Source organism: Anoplophora glabripennis, unplaced genomic scaffold, assembly GCF_000390285.2.
Source record: "Anoplophora glabripennis isolate ALB-LARVAE unplaced genomic scaffold, Agla_2.0 scaffold80, whole genome shotgun sequence".
In the NCBI taxonomy this organism is placed as follows: Eukaryota; Metazoa; Arthropoda; class Insecta; order Coleoptera; family Cerambycidae; genus Anoplophora; species Anoplophora glabripennis.
This window is the reverse complement of record NW_019416401.1, coordinates 376,716-395,025: the sequence shown is the minus strand read 5'-3', so window position 1 is coordinate 395,025 and position 18,310 is coordinate 376,716. Positions and strand designations below refer to the sequence as shown.

At 32.3% G+C, this 18,310-nt stretch overlaps 1 protein-coding gene across 1 annotated transcript; it reads left to right on the top strand.

The window, feature by feature from the left end:
- Positions 1-442: 442 nt before the first annotated feature.
- LOC108917546 (sodium channel protein Nach-like) lies at positions 443-18,210 on the top strand. Its single transcript, XM_018724200.1, has 9 exons — positions 443-609; positions 734-940; positions 4,958-5,269; positions 6,193-6,325; positions 8,629-8,905; positions 11,795-11,851; positions 14,589-14,766; positions 14,821-14,927; positions 17,951-18,210. Exons 1-9 carry the CDS (start codon positions 443-445, stop codon positions 18,208-18,210), a joined length of 1,698 nt encoding a protein of 565 aa, XP_018579716.1.
- The last annotated feature ends 100 nt before the right edge of the window (positions 18,211-18,310 follow it).

Below are 18,310 nucleotides of genomic sequence, written 5' to 3'. Positions count from 1 at the left end.
ATCATCAAGAAGTTGTAAAAAGAAATAAAATGTGAAACTCTTACATCAAATCCAGTTTTAAAGAAATCTCATAAAACATACTTTTTGGTCGCTTTCATTTTAGTAAATCTATGACAAGTTTGAATTTGACGGAAAGCCAATTTTTCTTACCAAAAGAAGAACATTCAAATCCTGCGGTGGCAAAAATTAAATTTGCCCAGGACCTCATGATTGTAAGTACAACACGACAATGCTATCCATGCATTGAAATGTAGTCACCCTCACGGGAACTAAATGATTTCTATCACAACCTACAAATGTATTAATTAAAAATAAGCGTAATAAAATATTCAGTGCCACAGAACAGGATATTATGAATAAAATATATCGTTCCGATGAAAATTAAATGCTGCTTTCATAGAAACCAACGTTTACAGTTGATTGCAAAGTTTAGCACTCAAGTATGAAATCAAAAACAATCACAACCGACGTAAATGTTCCGAAAAATGCCTCAGAAGACCGGAAGTTTTGGTCTGACCTAATTTTAGAGGAAGCCAAGCAGTTTTGTTTGAATACCGCTTTGCACGGATACAGATTTATCGTGTTGCCTAAGAGAATCCTTTTGGAAAGGTATTATTGCAATTCTTACAAAATTTGTGTATTTAATATTGTCAATATGATTATATGTGGACAGAAACAAAAACGTAACACTAGAAAAATAAATGCTGTTGATCGTAACTCGTAACTTTCTCAGGGTCATTTGGGCGGTCATATGTCTGGCGTCCCTGATTTCTGCTTTGACCCTCCTCTGCATAGCTTGGTTCAGCTTCCAAGAACACCCCACTGTGTCCGTGACGGATTCGACCCACAACCCCATCTGGAACTATGATTTCCCGGCGGTAACAGTTTGTAATTTAAATAAAATATCCAGAAAGAAGGCATTTCAGCTGGCCAGAAATTTGTGAGTATGAAATTTAATATCAGAATACTCGTAGAATCAGAATTTAGATTAAGATTGAACCCAAAACTACGTTGCATTATCATTAATTCTTTTATTCACTATTGATAAGTGAAAAGTGAAACTTATTTTGCTTCGGCAGAAAAGTTGTAGATACGCAAAAATCTATAGATAAATAATTCTATTGTACCAACCAAAACCAAAATTTCAATAGCTAGTCGCAAGTGAACAAGTCGTCTAACTGTGGTTATTAACACTAACTAAAATTTCTTGCTGTAGTAATTACACTGTTTTGCTACGGTTATTAAACTTTTAGTTAAATGTAATTTTGTAATAAAAAATTTCAATTTTCCATAATTTTAGTTACAAACACTGACAAACAGTATTTAACAAAGTTGTTCGAGAACTCAAGAAATGGGGTTAATAAAAAAAATAGGAATAATCACATTTTGCAAATAAAAGACGCCGCAAATTTTAACTATCTTACTATATAACTACCACGGATATTTCCTTATCAATGTCAAAGTCAACATATTTATTTTTGTTAACTGTCCACCGAATAATTTTTATTAATAATGCTAACCCTGAGTCAACGAATTTATCTTGTGAAATGTTATGGAATCGGTAATGTTTCATATCGATATGCAATACAAATTTACAAATTTTAAATTTAAAATAAAAGTTTCTTATTTTTTACAATTTCTCTGTTCTTTTTTTTAGTAAACCTCGTATTTAAGTATTTCTTGAGTTTTCGAACAACAGTTTTCAACGAAAACAAAAGTTAAAGACACTTTACATAGGGAAAATTTCACATTTTGAAGTTTTTGGAACGTTCTGTATGTTTTATTCATATTTGGTTATTAGAGAGCGGACAATGTGTGACTTTAACCCGAAGAATAGGTCAAATTTTGGTAGAGGTGTGTACGCGTTCAAAAATGTATTGTGTATAAACTATGCAAAATATAATTATTATGTATAGCAAATACATATATCTTATTATCCTCGCGAAGATTTAACCCTTTATTTAAAATCCATAAATCATGTGAACAGGTTAAATAACGAGAAAATAATTAAGTTAATTTAGTTCTAAAGAAATGAAATGACACTCGCGCCCATCTCTAGTCTATCCGTCGACATCGGTTGCGTTTATCGAATTCCTATTGGTCAGAATTCAAACTGCAGCCCTGTTATGAATGGAGCGTGAGTTGGACTATTCTATCATGTGCGTCGCCTGAGGGTATTTGTTACATTGACTCCTAATTTCCAATTAAAAGAACGACACTATTTTTAACCGAACTTTATTTAATAAATATGTAGTATACAATTTCTGATTTTCTAAATATTTTATAACGCCTAAAAATGTATGTACCGTGGAATTTTCGTGAATTATCACGTAAATGTCCGATGCATACCCGACACGCCACTGCGTCATGGGTAATGTATCTAGGTTTATGAATGACATATCTATGTTCAGGGTTAAAGTCACAAATTGTCCGCTCTCTGTTGATTATATATCCACTCAAATATAGGGCGTTCCATTTAAAAAAATACAACTTTGGTCAACTCTCCGAAAACTAACCACCCTGTATAAGTCAAGTTATGTTTAAAATGTACTTTTCTTACTCCCTCACCCGAACCTATCTTGAAATATTTTGCCTCAATTATATTCTAGCGATAAATCAACTTTGCGACAGCGTTGACTCACCCTGTATATGTAATCATTTATTAGAAATATACTTGTTAGACCGATCAAAATAACCCATTTAGAGGGAAAAAAAAAGAAAATTGTTGACTTTTATAAGTGGAAATGCTAAAGGGGCTTATAATAAACGAAAAAAAAAAAAATACGTGAGCAGGGGCCACGGAGGGTTGAATTGGGGGGGGGGTGGAAAAGTTATGAAAAATTGTATCATTGGGATATCTGGCGAAAGTTGACGTCAGACAAAAAAGTATCCAATACAAAAGCTGGAAATCATGCAAAAATCTACAACTTTTGTAGAGGTCATTTTTTAACATAACCTCAAAATTTCCGAGAAAAATGCGAAAAACAGAATTTTTTCTGATTTTTCGTTTTTCATGTCTCATTTCCGCAAATATAATTTAATTTTGACAAAACTTGGTGAAAGTATACCTTTCTCTGTCTTAAATAACCTCAAATTTTTTTAGATAAAAAAATCAAGGAGTTTCTGAGATATTCATCTTTTTCGGCCTGATACACTTTTTTTCTACTTAAAAAATCATCATACATAGTTCTGTCGGTAATAATTTTTTTCGTTTTGACATACTTTTTGGTGAAATAAAAAAATTTGTAATCACAGTTCAAAAAAAGGTTAAAAAATGTAAAAAAGTAAAAAATGACTTGCAGCAATGAATTTTTCAGTAGTTGTTGATAATTTGTTTAAATTTAAAAAAATCAAAAACTGATTACACCATTCAATTGTACGGCAAAAATACAAAAAAAAAACTGTCTCATTGTTTGTCCCAAAACTAGTTTTGTACAGTGTTGCCATAAACATAAGTCGAATAGTGAATAAATAAAATAAATAATATTTTTTTTTTCGTAGGATCCATTACTGTAGATATTTTTTTTAATTTTGATGAATTCATAGATATACAGCCTGTCCCATCCAATATATGGATGGGATATGGCTCGGATTAAAAAAAAGTTGTGTTTTTTTTATACCTAACAATATGCTGTTTAGAAAGTTTTAAAATTCCGGTTAGTTCCGGAAATATCCGGAATAGCCCGAAATTTTGCAAAATTGTTTAATTTTTTCTGGCTTTATTGGAAAAAGGAATTTTAAAATAAATTACATATTTACAATGCCACTTTTTTCGCTCTATACAATGACGTCAACATTTTTGCAATCCGACGTTTCGTCTTCGAGGGTCATCATCGGGTTAATTTTTTTAAATACGTCGCTGCTATTTTTATGACAAAATCTAGTAATTTTTTTATTCTGAATTAGAGGATATTACTATTTTAATCGCTTAAAAAGTTTTTAGCTTGTTTTAGCTATAATTTAAAATTTTTCCTGAGTACTTATCTGAACGCTTTCAAAATATCTATTGGATAAAGTCAGTAGACTTTGCAGTTAATACTTTGTATTGCTGAAATCTCAAATCATCCAGAGATAATTTATCATTTGTGCATTTGTTATTCGGCTTAGATGTTTATAGCAATACTGTACAAAAATAAAGTTTTGGGTCATTGAATTTTTTTTTATTTTTTTCCGTAGAATTGAATGGTGTAATCAGTTTTTAAATGTTCAAATTATCAACAATAACTGAAAAATTCATTGTTGCAAGTCATTTTTTATTTTTTTGCATTTTTGAGCATGTTTTTGAACTGTTATTACAGATTTTTTTATTTCACCAAAAAGTATATGTCAAAACGAAAAAAATGATTGCTAGCAGAATTCTGTACGATTTTTTAAAGTAGAATTTTCCTTTGAAAAAAAAGTTCTTGATTTTTTTATCTAAAAAAATTTGAGGTTATTTAAGACAGAGAAAGGTATACTTTCACCAAATTTCATCAAAATTAAATTAGTTTTGCGGAAATGAGAAATAAAAAACGAAAAATCAGAAAAAAACGGTTTTTCGCATTTTTCTCGGAAATTTTGAGGTTATGTTAAAAAGTGACTTCTACCAAAGTTGTAGATTTTTGTATGTTTTACAACTTTTGTATTGGATATTTTTTTGTTTGACGTCAACTTTCGCCAGAAATCCCAATGATACAATTTTTCATAACTTTTCAACCCCCCAATTTTTTTTTTTCTCCAAGTGTTGTACATAGTTGGACTATGTGTAGAAAACTCATTTTACTTGTGGGTTATATTCAAATATTTAATGTAAATTACTTTTTTGCAGGAACATAATTTATTGGGGGGTTTTTCTCAGTATTCAAATTTATTCATATTTATTTTTGTCCTAAATCATTAGAATTTTCAACACGAGACAGCATCTATCTTCAATACTTAAAGGTATATCCCTGTATACCTTTCTAATTCTTATTTCAAGGAGCGTTACAAACGGCAAAAATCCAGAAGAACTAGCATGGAACATCCGCGTCCTTTTCCAACTGATTAACAACGACAATCCCGATATCCCCGCGGAGAACTACACGATTCTCAGCAGGCTGCTAAAAGACAGCCACGTCGATGTCGACGAGGCGCTACGTGTGCTTGCGCCGACATGCAAGGAAATGCTACTGCGCTGCCAGTGGAAGGGAGAGGAAAGGAGATGCGAGAGCATCTTTGAGCAGATCAGGACGTCGGAAGGATTTTGTTGTTCTTTTAATTACTTCGCCCTGAAGAATCACTCGTTCACGGGGTTAGTATGGTTGGCTGCATAAACTGTTTGCTATACAGGGTATTTTTACGGGGGGGGGGGGGGGGGGCGCTGGTCAGTTTTTTAGAGGTAATAGTAACTGACCCTCAGAATACTAATCTGAAATTACAAATTTTTTAATCAAATGTATAGTCGAGCTATAATTCGATTTTTTTAACGGGAATTAGCTTGGTAAATTGTATCATCACTTATCAGCGTTGTCAGCTTTCTAAATCAACTGTTAGAACGCGAAACTACGATAGAAAATAATTTATTAAAAACAAATTGCTTTTGTATGATTTCGAGACGTTTTATTTTAAAGACACCATATTTGTTTGATGTCAATGTGAAAGCACCGCCGAACCTTAAAAAACATTTTATTGTTTTAAAAATATTACATTATTTACACGATTTCTTAAGTACGTTACTAATACGTAAATAAACCTATTTTATATTAATCCGATTAATAGAAAATATTTTTAAAAACAACAGTGTTACTATTCTGTTCTACTACGATGGGTACATAAAGAAGACAGAGGCGCATTTAGAAAAGTTAAAACATGTACTATTAAAAAGTTGTAGGATTTTAGACAAAATCCGATACGTCTTTACACTTTTCAGTCATTATTTACCCACAAACAAACGATCAATGGCGGACCAAACACAGTTTAAATTTAAGCAGAATCCCATCTTACGAAGTTTTGTGTATGTAAAAAATTATAACAGTAACAAGCAAAAATAGTAAGCTCTTATCCATCGTGGTAAATATTGAAACTAGATTTATGATTTTGATTTTTGTACAAAAATCTTTCCCGTTTTTACGTACAATCCCTATTGTAGACGATTTATGAACTTCTTTTTTAGGAATCAATAATTTCATTTTCATATTTCGACAAGCTGACTAAATATGCTCATATTTTCCGCAGGATATTTGCAAGTAAGGCCCCCAAGGCACCCAGGAGGGTGTCAGCTTGCGGATATCAAACTGGACTAGAGATAGTGGTAAATAATGATCCGGAAGATTATTTCGCCACGCACATACCTTCAATTGGTTACAGGGTGAGTGGAAAACGTTATAAAAATGCGCTTTAACAAATCTATAATCTTATTGAAGGCAGTATAAAAGATGAATATCGAAATAAATACTTATACAGGGTGTTCTGAAACATAATGCCAAACACTATAACTTTTTTATCAGGAACTTTTAGACCTGGAAAATAGTATACTTTCTGATAAGAAACGTTTATTATCTTTGCTGTTTGATCTGTTTCGGTTAGTAGTTTCTCACGTTTGAGCATTGTTTACTTCATTGGAATATGTAAAGTGACCATATTATAGAAGCATATAATTCGACGGAACATTACAAAACATATAGTCCAATCACTAAAGCATTTTGGCTACTAATTTTTTCGGATGGAATGGACTGAGGTGAAATTTGAACTGTAGCTGGGAATAGCCCAAGAAATAAATGTTATATAGTGCCGATGTGTGTTTTTACCTTAGAGGGTGGGAATTTTTTTATTAAAAACGATTCGATAGAGCGACGAATTCTAAGCAAAAAATGTTCTATAAGAATTTTTTGTACAGTCAATACTTTTTGAATTATTTACGCCTAAACATGTTCGTTTTTAGACCAAAAAATGCATGTTTTGGAGCCATTTTTCACGAATATCTCAAAAAATACTAATAAATAAAATAATAAGTTTTATCAAAAAATGATCATAAGCAAAAATTAAGGTAATTAAATAGCAAAGATATTGCTTTTTTAATTTTTGTAGGTGGTATAGAACCCGAGGTACGACTCCCAGAAGTTGAAGTCAATTTCGAAGATAGCTTTAATCGAAACGTTCAACGTCCTGTAGTGGAAAAATTAAAGGTTTTTCGAGGAAAACTTGCATATCACTTATTAAAGTTCTTGAAATAACCTTTAAATTGAGTGATGGTAGAAGTCATTAGCATGAAAACTAATGAAGTTACAATCAAAATAAAATGATTGTCTTGGTTTTTGAGAAAATAAAACGGTATTAAAATGAATGACGGAAAAAAAAATTAAACGTATTCCTTCTGCAATTTACTTTATTTATGTATTAACAGTAGATTCTGGGAATTTGAACGATTTTAGAAGCCAAAATTTAAAAAAAAATTTCATTTACTTTTGAATAAAATTTAAAAAAAAAAATCGTTTTTTTTCAAAATATTTCAAAAACTAACAGTTATAAAAAATATGATAGAATAAGAAATTGTAGGTTTTTTCTTACTAAACTATTTACTTTTTGTTTTTTTGAGCAAATTTATAACTAAAATTATAAAAGTTATGGTAAAAAAATGAATCGCATTTTTTCGGTACATTTTTCGGAGCGGATAATCTTTGTGTATTTTGGAGCACTTGCCAACTGATTTGAGTAAGTATTTTAATAATGTACATACACACACGTATACGAGTTCACATGTATATATATATTTTTATTTAATATTAATTTAATAAAAAAATATTAAGAAATTCAATAAAATTAAATAAAATAATTGTATCATACTCACATATAATTTTTAGGAAATTTATCTATAAGGGGTGGGGTTTTTATGAGGGGTAGGTCTTCCATAAGGGTTTTTGGATGGCTGAAAAATTGAATTATATCACAGATCATTTGAAAACCAATAAAGAGTTTATAATTCAACAATTGCATACCATTAAAACATCTCAAGCTTTCAATAATATTTTTTGTTTATTTAATTATAAGAGATGGTTTTTAAGGGTTGCAACTTTGTAATGAGTCGTAAGCTTTTTAATGAATAACAAAAGAAATGCAATACATTGTGAATGCACCAAATGAATATACTATTAAAACTTTGTTTCTATTTTTTTGGCCATGGAAGGGTTTTTAAGGATTTTTTAAGGGTTAAAAAGTAATTAAATTTCGTAAATTATATTAAAAAACATGAAAGGAACTTTATCCAACATATTTGAACATGAATTGAATCTTTAAAATACGTAAATTTGCAATTTTCGCATTTTGTTCGTACAAGGGTAGTTTTCACCCCCAAATAGAAAAAGCACACATCTAGACAGTATAACTTTTGAAGTGGGGGGTCAAATTTTCAGGAAAATCCATGCTATCCGAAAAAATTGAGAGCTTTTACCTTATTGTCGCCTTCAGTGGCTGGACTTATATAAAACAGCCTGTAAAATTGTTTCTAAGTCTCATGTTAAGGAAAATTATCATGCTCTGGTTCTCCGTTTCTGTCTGGCATTACATTTTGGAAACACCAAAATATTTAGTAACGAAATTATATCAAAAGGTCTGATTATTATATTGTTCGCCTTGTGAGGCTACCAAACAGACATCGATGTGTTATATTTTCAGATTTTCATCGACAATCCTTATTACTATCCCAACGACTACTTGCAGAACGTGCTAATCAGCATGAGGAGCACAAATCTGATCGGAGTAGACCCACAATTCACGTACTCGACAGAATCCTTAAGGTACTTGCCGACGTCCGTACGACATTGTATCTTTCCCGAGGAAAGAGCACTTCTTACCTACGAGTACAACTACCACAACTGCGTGGAGGAGTGCAAAATGAACATGACCATCAAGTACTGCGGATGCGTACCTTTTAAGTATCTACACCTGAAAGGTTTGTAAAAGGAAGTAAAGTAGGTACTAAAAATGTAATGTTCTGTTCGTAAAACATGTTTCTGTATAACTGCTGTATAATTGCTCAGAACTAGATATAACGAGCGTTCAAATAAAAACGTGGTCAAGTTGGTTCTGAAAATTTGGACGTAGGGCGTAGCGTATAGCAAATGAACTTAAACGTCATCTGTCAAAGCGCTATATCGCCGCTATCAATTTGAATATTTTCGTTTTAAAAAGCGGTTAAAATGGTGTTTTCTCAAGAACAAAAAGTGTTTATCATAGAGTCCTACTTTAGAAATGGACGCAAGATTGATGGAATATGGAAGTATTCTATTGAGGAATGTTTCATAGAATTTCAAAATCAATTTCCCGGCGTTGTTGAGTACAAAATTTTTCAAAGTGCAGTTCAGCGTTGTGTTAATGTTTTTCGTGAAACGGGCAGTGTAACAAGAAAAGAAGGAAGCAAAAAAGCGGACTGAAGAATTAAAAGAAAATGTCCAACAAATAATGGAAAATGCGCCAAGAACTTCTGTACGTGTTTTATCACAAATGGTGGGAGTATCAGTCGATACCTGCCACACAGTGTTAAAAAAAGATTTGCGTTTGTTCTCCTATCGTTTAACTTCATTCAGAACTTCATGAAGTTGATTTTCCGCGACGGGCTGTATTTTGTGAATGGTTTTTAAATAACTACGGTGAACTTCATATCACCTTTTTTTCTGATGAAGCCTGGTTTCATTTAAGTGGTTACGTAAACTCACAGAATATGAGAATGTGGTCTTCTGAAAAACCAGATAATTTTTTGTCGAGGGCCCTCTACACGCTCAAAAAATTGGAGTTTGGTGTGCTCTCAATCGAAGGAGGATTTATGGACATATTTTTTTAATGGTACTCTTACTGCGCAAAGGTATACAGAAGAAATTATCGCTCCTTTTGTTAACCAGCTGGAAGAAAACGAAATTACAAACTTTTACTTTCAACAAGATGGCGCGAGGGCACATACGGCAGTCGAGACGATGAATATGTTGAGGGAAGTTTTCCAAAATCGACTAATAAGTCTCAATGCTGAACATGAATTTCCACCGAGGTCATGTGATATTACGCTGTGTGATTTATTTTTGTGGCCTTACCTTAAAAACACTATTTTTGAACTGCCTATTCCTGATTTAAACCATCTGCAGGCTCGACTTATAGACAAGATTCGTGAAATTAACAATACCCCGAGCATCTTAGAAAATGTCTTTAATTCTTTGAGGAACAGGTGTGAAAAGTGCTTGGAACAAGGAGGGGGACACTTTCAGCAGCTGCTTTAATTTATTGTTATAACAAGGAGGGGGACACTTTCCGCAGCTCCTTTAATTATTTGTTATTGTTATCACGATTATTCTTTAAAATAAAGTTATATAGTCATTAACGTTATTGAAACTGACAGCTGCTACACAGCTCGTTGAGAAATGAGGTTAAGTTGGTCGCTATAAGCTACTCCCTACGTCCAATGTGTCAGAGCCAACTTCGAGCACGTTTCTATTTGAACGCTCGTTATTTGCAGATATATATTTTTTAAATCTATGCACACATGTGCATAATGCATGCACAACAATTAATTGCTTGTATACCAAGTCATGTGTCAAGAAAATTGTTAAAAATGTGATCTTATTCCTTTAGTTTCATGTTGTAGTTTAAATACTGTGACTTATTTGTTTTAATAGGCTAGGAAATATAGTTGGATGCGACTTTTTCTTTCGGCAAGCTGAATTTATCACTATAGATGCGCTATAGATATATGTACAATAACATATTAGTTTTCACAGTCATAAAAATGGGGGGAAGATTGTTTACAGGGTGGTTAATTGTATAATGAAATTTAAAAAAAAATGATAGATTTCAATGTATAATTATGAAATCTACCATGAAAAAAATTAGAGCGATTGTGGAAGATCCTCGAGATCGTCCAGACTAATAATTAGTTAATTTGTTTATAAGGCCATAACTTGTAAACTATTCAACTTACCGGTTCCAGATTTCGTGTGAGTTGTTAGACAGTGATAAGGAATTAGAGGATGCGATACCAAAACGTTCTGGTAATAATAACGCAGTTTATAAATGTTTAATTGAAAAGTCATAAATAAACTTCTTCTGTTTATAACTTTTGATCTAATTAATAATTTTTAACGCTCGAGGGCTAGTTTTGGAGGTCTTTTGAAGACGAAACAAAAATACTTTACTGTTTTCTCGTGGAAATGAACGGAGAAAAGTTATAAGCGAAAAACGTGAATTGAAGTAAAAATTATACAATTAACCAGCCTGTAAACAATCTTCCCCCCATTTGTATGACTGTGGAAACTAATACGTTATTGTACATAAAATTTAGCATCTATAGTGATAAATTCAGCTTGCCGAAACAAAAAGTCGCGAAATGGTCATATCCCAGCTTATTTTCCTGGCCTATTAACAGCGAATTAAAATTCAGTGATGCACTAAACTTAAATCAAATTTTAAGTTCGTAACAAAGAAAATCTATTAAGTTCTCAAAAAAATAATTTAACAAGTAAAAACTAACCCAATTCTTAAGAAATATACTTAATATTTTTTACCGCTATTTTAAATATACCTACATAATACTCATTTAAGATTCACCCAGTATATGTATGGTTATACTCTCAGCGTCCTTTGTTCTCCCTTTTCGTGTAATTCGAACGAATTTATGCAGTCATCGAAATAGTTTGCTGACAATTTTGAAAAAGTGCGATATTCACGGCGTTATACAGGGTATCCGAATATTTCGTGTGCATGGAACTACCAATTTACAAAAAAAATTTATGATATCTATTATCTGACTCAATTGCACAATTGTAAGAATTATAAAAACAATTTTTTTGCATTTCAGGGGATAATCAGGTGGTATGCTCACTCGAAGACATATCATGTTTGGCAGAGTATCGACGTAAGTCTATCTTATATTCAAAACTATTGTAGGTATAGTCTTTCCGATATCAATTGAAGGACCTAGAGGTTGACAGTATGTATCAGGTTCGGTCGCTGACGCAGCAACTCGGTATTGAAATATTTGAAAAACTTATTCCCATATTTATTTAGCCATAGCCATATACAGTATGGTCGAATTAAACATGGAGGTATATGTCCAGTTGAAGATGCGAGCGCGGGCAAACGAAATACAAACACAGCTGCATTGGGCCACTGGACAATAAATCTCGGCTGTTGACAGGTGGTTGACAAATTGCCGAGATAACTTATTCCTAAGTATTTTGACTTCCTGAAACCAAAAAACTTAGTGGCAAAGCCTAAAAGTGGTCAGTTTAATTGTTATTAACAAATTGAATGTTTAAATGGCTGTAAAAAGTTTATTTTTATAGCTAGTACAATTTTTTATCCGTTAATAGTTACGTTTTCTCATAACAAACATATATTTTTCTGAAAATTAAAAAGATTAACTTTAACCAAAGTTATTGCAAATATCTTAGAATTTCCGTCTCTGCGCGCACCAATTTTACCATATCTCCGGTTCAATTGGACGGATTGAGACGCACATCTCATTTTAAAACTTAAACTGTATTTTACAAGATAGGTAAGTTCCATTTATTAATTTATTTATTTAAAAATTAATGGCAGCTTAGAAAGTTGTGGAATTTCAACGAAAATGCTGGCTTTATTGGTTTATAAAACTTTTTTTGTTATTCAATTTCGATGAAAAGCCAAAAAAGTTACCGGTTATTGTTCCTCGCATCCTAACAATGATTTCATGCCTTGCTTGATTGTTAGAATGCAAAGAACAATATCCGGTAACTTTTTTGGCTTTTCGTCGAAGTTGAATAATAAAAAAAACCTTATAAACAATTAAAACCGGCATTTTCGTTGAAATTTCACAACTTTCTAAGATGCCATTAATTATTAAATAAATTAATAAATAAATGGAACTTACCTATCTTGTAAAATAAAGTTCAAGCGTTAAAATGAGATGTCGTGCGTCTCAATCCGTCCAGTAGAACCAGATATGGTAAAATTAGTGCGCACGGAGACGGAAAATGTAAGAAATTTGCACTAAATTTGCAATAACTTTGGTTAAAGTTAATTTTTTTTAATTTTCAAAAAAATACATATTTGTTATGAGAAAACGTAACTATTAGCGAATAAATTGTACTAGCTATAAAAATAAACTTTTTACAGCCATTTAAACATTTAATTTGTTGATAACAATTAAACTGACCACTTTCAGGCTTTGCGACCAAGTTTCTTTGGATTCAAGAGGTCAAATATTTAAGAATAAGTTGTTTGCACATCGGGCTCCTGGACTATATGGTGCACGTGTGCAAATTAAAACTGGGTTAAAAGGTTACTGAACCACAGGTTACCCTAGGTCGGAAACACGACGTACCGAGTTGTTTATTTGTCTCCGTCCCATTGTTTTTTTATGGAATATACAAGTCTCTCTTCTAATTGCAGTCAATATTTAAATACTGCATACAATTTATCCTCTCTTTATAATTTATCTAGTGAGTGTTGGTTTTTTATGACATTATTTCTGTAACGAAATTGAAATGGTTATGAAATGAAATTTAAATTATTTGAACTTTTGGGGTTTTGTAACTTCAATATTAAATCTTATTTAAAGTGAAACAGCTAATTTCTTTGCAGCCATAATAGTCACATTTGGTCAGATGAAACACACTACTACCCGCACACTACTCGTCGGTGGTATAGCTTTCAGAGGAGATTCGGTGTCAATGTCAATGGCGATCGTTTAATTGGGCCGCATTTTCTACCTGAACATCTGAATGGGCCGCGTTACTAATTTTTAGTAGAATTGTTTGAAAACCTTCCCCTTCGGGCTTACAGCAAATGTTGTTAAAATATTAAAATTATGATGCTAATAAAAACTGATTTTTGGCAAGGCATGCTCAGACCTCGAGGTTCTTGCTGGGCAACAATAACAGTTTAATATGTTGATTGCATAAATAAAAAATAATTTATAGCATTTTAAATTATTATTGGCTGACGTAAGCAAACCGTTTATTTATTGTCTGTATATGAGGGAAAATATATAAATATGGCAACGTTGCATCTAGGGCACCTTGTTCACATCGTAGCCGTGCACAATATTGTGAACGTCAGCCGGTCAGTAACAGCCTGAAAAGTGGGTTAATGATTTGAAAATATTTTTTTTCAGCTTAAATATGCATTTTTTTTTTTAATCACGCCATCGTTATACCCATTTTTCTCTATCTGCTCTTAAAATTAATGACATTATGACTGAATCACCCTGTATAATCAAATTGTTTGAGGACATCAATAATTAAAGCCAAATGAACACATAACAGAAATTTTTTACACATACAAATTATTATAATTTTTTACCTTTAGCAGAAAACTTTTTTAGGGACGCCTATGAAAGTCATTAAATTTTATTGACAGACGTTTTTTTTACATGTTCAACTGACTTCGGAAAGACTATAGTGACTATACCATTGATGACATTTTTATATGTTTTACTGCAATATTAATATTAAGTTAATATGAAGCACTTTTAGGAATACCTAAACGTTAATTTAACTTGAAGGTATCTTCCCGTCATTCTCGGCACTTTTTTGAAAAATTTCATTGAGTGCGCAGACTTATCGGGAGCTAAAATTTGAGCATCGCTACAATGATGACATTTATTCCAGCTTCAATCGAGATTTCTACGCAGAGCCACAACTTTTCTACGACGGACGCGCAAGGCGGTTACGTGTGGGATAGAACCAAGTGCTCTTGCTTGCCCGACTGCGCAATTACAGACTACACGACTGAGAAATCATCAGGGGTATTGAGACGGCTAAATTCCATCAACGACCTCACGCTTTTGTAAGTAAAACAATTCGCGCACGAACTCAAACCGTAAAACATTTAAATTTCCAGCGGCGGTTATCAGATCGCGAACCAGAGCGTGGTGAGGGTGTTCTTTAACGATTTAGTCGCCAAAAAAATTAGATGGGACGTCGTGTTCAACTGGCATACCTTGTTGGGTGAGTATAAAGCGTTTCTGTGAGAATCGTAAACACTTACATGTATTAAGACGAAGAATCGACGAGTGCTAGAGTCATGGATAACTACATGGGCTCTAGTATATTTTTAGTTTAGTCTAGTATCCATTACTGGAGCGTTTGGTCTTTTTGATGCACCATGTATTCTAGAAAACATGTAATTACAAACAAACACACAAATCCTAATTTTTTACTAAAATTGAAGCTTTTCAAGGTCAATGAACATTAGTGACATAGCGCTAATTGACTCTTCCACCCTGTTGGGGGCGGAAATTTTTTTTTAAAATAACGCTGGAAATCCAAAGAGAATCAAATTTCGAGCAAAAAATATTCGAAGAATTTTTTCGATAAGTCAATAGTTCTTTTATTATTCACGATTGAAAACTTGAATTTTGAGTGAACTTTTTCAAAGTATTTTTCGCAAATAACTCAAAAACAACGCATTTTATTAAAAAAAAAGTGTAATAAACAAAAATGTAGCTTATAAATAAACAAAGAAAATCGTTTTTTAAAAAGTGTTGTACGTCCTATACAAAGCGAAATATGGTTAGTGGAAGGGGACTTGTTTTGGGGGAATACTCAAATCGATGTATTCAACGTCAAATAACGGAAAAAGGGTTAATTTTACGTGTATAACGCTCCAGGAGTGTTTTGTAGTACTCAAAAAGACCTTCAAAATGAGCACTTATAAAAGTTAATTAAAAGTTAATTAGAGCAACAGTGAAGGAGTTATCGTCGAAAACAGATGGGTTGCTCATATTTTTTAAGGAAAAATGAGCTGTAAACGCTGTACCATTTCCATCAGAATTAAAATTAATCGTAGACCCTTTTCAATTAGTTTTGTTTTAGTGTTTTTCATACGATCCTGAAGTTAGACCGGTTTAGAATGTGTATTTTTTTAATAATGTACGATAAAAGTTGAAAACGTATTTTTTATTATTCAAAAACCCTGAACAGGCCGATTCTATGATCAAAACTAAGTAAAAAAGTTCATATGAACATGGGTCCGGAAATGCTTCCTAAGGGCACAGGGACCCATTGAAGAGGGATGAATGGAAATCATTTTTTTGCAATATCTCAATCGCGTTGTGATAGATGAATGAAATTTGGTATACACAGCTAAATTTTGATGAGCAATTTGATGGACTAATCCATTTATTTCCATAAGGTCCATTGGGGTGGGTACGGGGGGGGCCTTGGTACTTTGCGTGTGTAACTTTTTCATCTTTGACTTTTCAACAAATTGGACAGCAAATTCCGTTTTCCTGAACTGTTTTACGTTAAAAAGGTACTCTTGTTTCAAATCGTTATCTTTAACGGTTTCTGAGAAAATCGCTCTTGAATTAATCCCACTTTGGTCAATTTCATAGTAATTTAAACAAAAAAAATTTTTTTGTTTAAATTTAATCTAATTTTAATAAAAAAATAATAATAAAAAATTAAATTAAATAAAAATTAATCCTTTAAATGGAAAAGAGAGGAAAGTAAAATTATTATTATTATTTTTTGTTTAAATTACTATGAAATTGACCAAAGTGGGATTAATTCAAGAGCGATTTTCTCAGAAACCGTTAAAGATAACGATTTGAAACAAGAGTACCTTTTTAACGTAAAACAGTTCGGGAAAACGGAATTTGCTGTCCAATTTGTTAAAAAGTCAAAGATGAAAAAGTTACACACGCAAAGTACCAAGGGCCCCCCCGTACCCACCCCAATGGACCTTGTGGAAATAAATGGATTAGTCCATCAAATTGCTCATCAAAATTTAGCTGTGTATACCAAATTTCATTCATTTATCACAACGCGATTGAGAGATATTGCAAAAAAATGATTTCCATTCCTCCCTCTTCAATGGGTCCCTGTGCCCTTAGGAAGCATTTCCGGACCCATGTTCATATGAACTTTTTTACTTAGTTTTGATCATAGAATCGGCCTGTTCAGGGTTGGCAGCTAATTATGAGACACCCTGTATAATAACTCTGAAACTATGAAAGATACGTAAAAAATGATAGACAACAAAAATGTAACTTTCTTTTTCAACAAATATTTTGCTTTTTTAATTCCTATAGCATAAAATACAAAGGAGATATCGCCGCTTGGAGCATTCATTTTAGTGAAAAAGCGACCTGTCTCGAGCCCTTCGATCCTTTCCCTTTAAAAAACGAAGGACTTAAAAGATTTTATATGCAAACGATCTTACAGCTCTTGAAATTATCTTTAAAATATTTTTTGTAGGATACTATAACTTCAAAATTAACCGAGTTATGGTAAAAAAACAATGACATTTTAATTTTAAATAATTGCACCGTTCCAAGCTTTTAAAAAGTAATTTTTTATCATTTTTGCCAATACAGGGGTGATTTTTAGGGGTTGAAAGGGAAAAATTCTTTTATTAGCTATAAGGTAACTTTTATTTTAAATAATTGCACGATTTAATCATTCCAAATATTTAAAAAGTAATTTTTTATCATTATTTTTTGCATAGGTTTAGTTTTTAAGGGTTAAATAATGGGTCGGAAAGATCAAATATATCATAAAACATGTTCGAGAACATGGAACATTATTTAATCTTTGTGCTTGAACAAGATTTTTATCAATAAAATCCTTAAAATTTAATTTCTTCAATTTTTTTCACTTAGGGGTAGTTTTTGCCCCTAAAAAATAAAAAGCGTCAAACGGGCTTATGTCACTTTTGAACTTGAGCCTAAGATGAGCCTTATTCTAAATTTTCATGCAAATCCATGCAGTTTCAAAGAATTCGGAGGTTACAGCTGATTTTCAGCTTCAATAACTGTACTAACACTCCATACAATATTTGTAGAGATAGAATTCCAATGAATTCGCAGAAAATTTCAACCCCTGTTGCGGAAAATTGTTACAGTAGTTCCGATAACAGAACTTTATTGGCTTATTATTTTCTTGGAATTCTATCTCAACAAATATTGACGGGCTGTAGATCTTTGTATGATCAGTCGTTGTTAAATCAAGAACAATACTTTTTCCAGCATACTATGGGGGGTTACTGGGATTGTTCGTCGGGTTTAGCTTCGTATCTGGATTAGAAATAATCTACTTCTTCACGGTAAGACTGTTCACAGATGCCACCAAGAAAATAAAGACTCAAACAAAACCGAAGAAGCGAGGACGCAGGTCAAAAATAATAGTACATCCAGTGACGTACCAAAACTTAGATCCCACAAGATTGATAATTCCAAGCGATATTGAAATCCAAAGGTACAAGACGAATGCTTACTTTTTCAACTAGGGTGTTTAGAAAGTTTCGTTTTATTCACTACAAGAATACGAATCAAACTACGTGTTCTTCTTTAAGGTAGAAGTGAGTAGAAATAAAAGCATGTTTCATG

What these genes read in the sequence shown, in the direction of transcription:
- LOC108917546 (XM_018724200.1), top strand. Translation starts at nt 443, where the DNA reads ATGAAATCAAAAACAATCACAACCGACGTAAATGTTCCGAAAAATGCC. An exon ending in ATGTTTGGCAGAGTATCGAC is followed by an intron (nt 11,852 to 14,588) that starts GTAAGTCTATCT and finishes CATTTATTCCAG; the next exon opens with CTTCAATCGAGATTTCTACG. An exon ending in ATCAACGACCTCACGCTTTT is followed by an intron (nt 14,767 to 14,820) that starts GTAAGTAAAACA and finishes TTAAATTTCCAG; the next exon opens with CGGCGGTTATCAGATCGCGA.